Genomic DNA, 5,226 nt, shown 5'->3' with positions numbered 1-5,226 from the left:
TGTTGTGGTTTCGTTTGTTCTGGGTTTTATCAAGTCCGATTCTCACTTTTCTCTCTTACATATCTAACTGTTGGTAGAAGACCTTCCAGGTAGACCAACAGAACGTGGAGAGGTTTGTCCGATTCTCTCTTTTCTCTCTTACATATCAAACTGTTGGTAGAAGACCTTTTAGGTAGACCAGCAGAACGTGGAGAGGTTTCATGTCAACAGCTCCTACCTAATGTCTGCAATATCCTTCTTAACATTTACTTCAATACCCTTAAACCCAGATAGAATTTTTGAGCTGAAGCAGAAAATGGAAACCAGCTTTAAAAATGAATCTTGACAATTGATACAACAAGAGACGAAGATGAAATGGCTGTTAGTTCCTTCAATCAGAGTCGAAGATGAAAAATCTATCTATTGAGCAAGGAATTATACTGTTTATGACCTTGGGTAATCTACGATTTTTCCATCTGGGGTTTGAAGAGATAATCAGATGGGAGTCTCAGTTGGCGTTGCTATGAACTATCAAGATCTGGCCGGTGGCACATTCGAATCGCTTATTAGAGAAAATGGTAAAGAGTAGGCAGTGCAGAAGATGATGAAATTTTTAAGGGGTAAACTTGTCTGGTCAGGGAAAACCAGATCCTTCTCAAACCACTCAGAATAAAGAAAGCCAAAAAACAAACTGAAAGAAACGCAACAATAATTGCTTTACCCCATCCAGCCACACTTCCAACTTCAATAGAAATAGCCTCTCCAACAGAAATGATGGCCACCTTTCAAGACAAAAACCAGGAAGCTCAAGGAGGCCAATGACTTCGCCCCAGATGGCAAGAAAAGCTCCAATGTTGTCCTTAAGGGTTTTGCCGCTCAAGAGCTGCTTCAATCCTCTTATATCTTCCTTCCTTGTTGTGGTCGTCATCCTGGTCGTCTCTCTCGCCGGGGACAACACCGTGTGGCCGGAAACTGTGAAGACGTATCAGAATTCAGGCGACTGTGACTTGTCTTCTGGCAGGTGGGTCTTTGACAATGTCTCTTATCCTTTGTACTCCGAGAGGAAATGCTCATTCATGTCTGATCAGTTGGCTTGTGAGAAGTTTGGGAGAGCGAATTTGAGGTATCAGAACTGGAGATGGCAACCTCATGACTGTAATCTTCCCAGGTTTGGTCCTCCTTCTCCTTCTCTTCTTTCTCTTCTCTATAATTTCTTCATGCTTTCTGAATAAACAAAGGGGTTTTAAGCTGAAAATCCATGCGCTGCCATTCTAATTCTGTGTTTTTGATAATGGTTTCCATCAATTGAGTCTCTTCTTGTTTGTGGATGCGGTTGATTAATTGAAGGTTCAATGGCACGGCCTTGTTAGAGAGATTGAGGGGGAAAAGACTGGTTTTTGTGGGTGATTCTCTCAACAGAGGCCAATGGGTTTCAATGGTCTGCCTTCTTGACTCTTCCATTCCAAATGGCCGCAAGTCCATGCACTCCAATGGATCCCTCATAACCTTCAAAGCCACGGTAAGGAGAGAGGGCGAATAATATACATGTGCCATGCATGTTCTGGAATCATGCAAACCCGTTTTTTAATCAGTTCAAACCTCCACGTCTCTGAACTAAATGCCTCAGGATTATAATGCATCTGTGGAGTTCTACTGGGCTCCACTACTCGTCGAGTCAAACTCAGACGATCCAGTGAACCATCGGCTTCCGGATCGGATCGTGAGGGTTGAGTCCATCACAAAGCATGCAAGACACTGGACGGATGCAGACATTCTAGTCTTCAACTCCTACCTCTGGTGGAGAAGGGAGAAGATGAAGGTCTTGTAAGTACAAACCCAAGTCTCTTTACTCTCTTTCTCTTACTCTACTTCACGTTGATGCTGAAGGCCTGGTTTAATTTAAAGGTCTATCAAAATGATGAATAATATCAGGTGGGGCACATTTGAGAGCGAAGATGGGATTTACAAGGAGATAGAAACCCTTCGTGCCTTCAAAATGACTCTGAGGACGTGGTCAGATTGGCTGGAAGCTCATATAGACACCTCCACGACCCAACTCTTCTTTGTTAGCATGTCACCCACCCATTTCTGGTAATCAACACATCTATACTCACTCCTGCATGCTTAAAAAACCCTAGTGTTGTGACCTTGTGAGTTGAGTCCTTATTGAGCTGGGTTGACCCACTAGAGTCGGACTCACCGCTTCTGAGTGCCCTTTGAACCTCAATGGAATTGGGGCTGCATAGGGAACTAACATTCCAGGGTTGCAACACAAGTTGGGTATTTTTAAAATTAAGTTTGTGAGTTGGTTATTTTCATTAATATTTTTAAAAAAAAAAAGGGTAATTTAGTAAAACTCCTTAAAAATTAAAGCCAAACTTCAAATAATTAGTTTCTCATGAGGAGAGCAACTGAAATTAATGGTAGGGCTGAGGAGTGGGGCATGGGTAGTGATCGAAACTGTTACAACGAAACGGAGCCAATCGAGAAAGAAGGGCATTGGGGTAGAGGATCCGACACAAAAATGATGCAAGCTGTGGAGGGAGCCATCGAGGAACTGAAGGGAAGAGGTTTGAATGTACAAATTGTCAATATTACACAACTCTCAGAGTACAGGAAAGATGGTCATCCTTCAATTCACAGGAAGCAATGGGAGGCACTGACTGAAAAACAGATCGCAGACCCCAGTAGCTATGCAGACTGTATACATTGGTGCTTGCCTGGTGTTCCTGATGCCTGGAACCAAATCTTGTACTCTTACATTCTTTCCAACTCAAATCATTCCATACAGAAAATGTTGGGAGCCTGCTGTTAAGTGAAAGAGTTCCCTGCAAAAAATGAAATTTTGAGTATTAGCAATAGAGCTGCTCCTCTCCAATAATATGGAAAAGATGAAGGAATTATATATTATGTACATTTCGCTGCCTGTTTGGATTGATTTACAACTCACTTTTCTACTTTTTTTTTTATTTTTCACAGACGCACCCAACTAACCAGTCTAATCTTGAGACTTGAAATCAGTACCTTGTATATGAAAATTTCACTTTAAAGACGAGTTGAACAAGATAAGTATCAGAATATGAGAAACTCTAGTCCAAACCAAATTGGATGAATGAGTCAAAGTTCAATTGGAATGGTCTTTTGATGGGTTTTAAAAACACAAAAAACCGAAAAAAAATCTTATGTTCGCACTAGAGTAGAGATATTATGAGAATTATAGGCATAAGAGGGTATAAGAGGAATATTTGGTTTTAAGTATGGGTAGTTTAAGAGTTAGAAAAGGTTTAAGAGTTTCTTTTGAATGAAAAGTTTTTTTCCTATTTCATTAGTGCTGGCCTAGGTCACACTTCAAAGGCAGGTGAATTGAGTGTAAAAATTAAAAACCAAATGCTTGGACTGCAATTGAAACTAAGTACATGAGCGCAATTCAAATCACATGCATACGACCATGAATGGGTCAAATTGTTTTCTTCTCAATATTCCCCTAGTGATAATCACCGCTCAAGAACCCTTATTCAGGAAAAAAATCACTATTTTACTCTACTAGAAAAAATTACAAGGAGATTAATCAGTTCTTATAAATAGGGACAAGGTATGAATAGGGAAATTGAGAATTACAAGTTGTTTGCCCATGTGGCTTCTCAAGAGGAGGGGCGAATTGATCATTACAAGTTTAAAAACTTAAGGTGTGGAATAATAAATCAAGTCTACATGCAAAGTAAAAACATAAAAATTCACACACCACAATATTGACACCAAATATTTTGTTATCGATGTTCCCTATTGGTATTCACCCTCCAAGAACCCGTGTTTGGGAAATTTCACTAATTTAGCTCAATTAGTTGGAATTACACAAAAGAGATTTCATCTCTCTTTTAAGCCACATGTATGCTCAAATACAAAATCATTTTAATCTCTCCAAGATATTAGCTAGATTCCATCTCCATCAAAGATATTTCTATCTAGATTTAACTAAGTTCTAGACGAACCTATCACAAATGAAAAATACAAATACAAAAATGTAACACTTACACCCTTGTCAATTGAAAAGAAATCCTTCTCCTTTAAGAGATCCAAGCTTCCAACCTTCTAGCAGAACATAGAAGTTGGAGCTTGACTATGATGTATTCAAGGAGATGGTGTGAGGAAGAAGAATGGATTTTTTCCAAAGCTTTGGCTCACTCTAGATAAAAACAAATACACCTTAGGAAGAATTTCAAGAGTGTGAGGATAAATGTTGGTGGATATGCCAGTAAAAGCTCATAACTTCTCAATGGGAGGTTTGGTGGGGGTATTTATAAGTTCCCCATGCAAAACAAGTCATTTTTCCTCGTTTACATAAATTTGAGTTTACATTGATCGATCAATGTAAAGCGAATGATCGATCAATCGTGTGTAATAGTTATTTTTCTATTAGAATGTGATCTATTGATCAATGGTATGATCAATCAATATCTTTCTATTCGGTCTAACGTTTTAAGTTGATTGACAATGTACATAATATGATTGATAAATCACAATGTACATAGTATGATCAATGGTATGTGTTAAACATAACCTTCAAAGAATGATTTTTCGATGATCTATTCTTCTCCGTCTAGGAGGCTATTTATAATACATTACAAGTCAATTTTATGATCAATTGATCCTAAAATCAAGGGATAAAATCAAGAATATAATCACGGGATTGGAGGAAACAATCACGCTATACAGTTTCCTCCGATCACGCTATACAGCTATACAGTTCAACACTCCCCCTCAAGTTGGTGCATAGATATCAGTCAAGCCCAACTTGTCAATTGTACCATGAAATATTTTCCCTGATACTGCTTTCATGAGCATATCAGCCATCTAACTCGCAGATTGAATAAAGGAGAATTGTATAATCTTTGCATCGAGGTTCTCTTTGATGAAATGACTATCAACTTTAACATGTTTAGTGGGATCATGTTGAACTGGATTTTGTGCAATTGTGATAGCTGCCTTGTTATCACAGTGAAGATTCATAGGTTTGTCGTATTCAATCCCTAAGTCCCTCAGTATTTTCCGTATCCATAACAACTCGCATACACCATGAGCCATACCTTGAAATTCAGCTTCAGCACTTGATCTTGATACTACCTTTTGTTTTTTGCTTTTCCAAGTGACAAGATTCCCTTCCATAACATTAAAGTAACCTGACGTGGATCTTCTGGTCGTCTGATCACCTGCCCAATCAGAATCTGTGTATCCTTCAATGGTAGACAT

The 5,226-nt window shown here is 38.9% G+C and overlaps 1 protein-coding gene across 2 annotated transcripts; it reads left to right on the top strand.

The window, feature by feature from the left end:
* The first annotated feature begins 790 nt into the window (after nucleotides 1-790).
* On the top strand, nucleotides 791-2,896 carry LOC137941104 (protein trichome birefringence-like 34). Of its 2 annotated transcripts, none has more exons than XM_068786374.1 (5): nucleotides 791-1,147; nucleotides 1,327-1,498; nucleotides 1,607-1,803; nucleotides 1,912-2,070; nucleotides 2,407-2,896. In XM_068786374.1, exons 1-5 carry the CDS (start codon nucleotides 798-800, stop codon nucleotides 2,792-2,794), a joined length of 1,266 nt encoding a protein of 421 aa, XP_068642475.1. In that variant the 5' UTR covers nucleotides 791-797; the 3' UTR covers nucleotides 2,795-2,896. The 2 variants fall into 2 exon arrangements, with proteins under 2 accessions (XP_068642475.1, XP_068642467.1); XM_068786366.1 differs by having other exon boundaries at nucleotides 1,885-2,070.
* Nucleotides 2,897-5,226: the final 2,330 nt, after the last annotated feature.

This window comes from Aristolochia californica, unplaced genomic scaffold, assembly GCF_029961685.1.
Source record: "Aristolochia californica isolate CCGP_79_NKW_82.1479 unplaced genomic scaffold, dmAriCali1.0.hap1 SCAF_10, whole genome shotgun sequence".
Classification (NCBI taxonomy): domain Eukaryota; kingdom Viridiplantae; phylum Streptophyta; class Magnoliopsida; order Piperales; family Aristolochiaceae; genus Aristolochia; species Aristolochia californica.
This window is presented reverse-complemented; position numbering and strand designations above follow the sequence as displayed.

Bases quoted from the DNA above. Each gene is read 5' to 3' on its own strand.
- LOC137941104 (XM_068786366.1), top strand. From the start codon at position 798: ATGACTTCGCCCCAGATGGCAAGAAAAGCTCCAATGTTGTCCTTAAGG. The intron at 1,148-1,326 runs GTTTGGTCCTCC...GATTAATTGAAG, and splicing joins CATGACTGTAATCTTCCCAG to GTTCAATGGCACGGCCTTGT. The intron at 2,071-2,406 runs GTAATCAACACA...AATTAATGGTAG, and splicing joins ATGTCACCCACCCATTTCTG to GGCTGAGGAGTGGGGCATGG.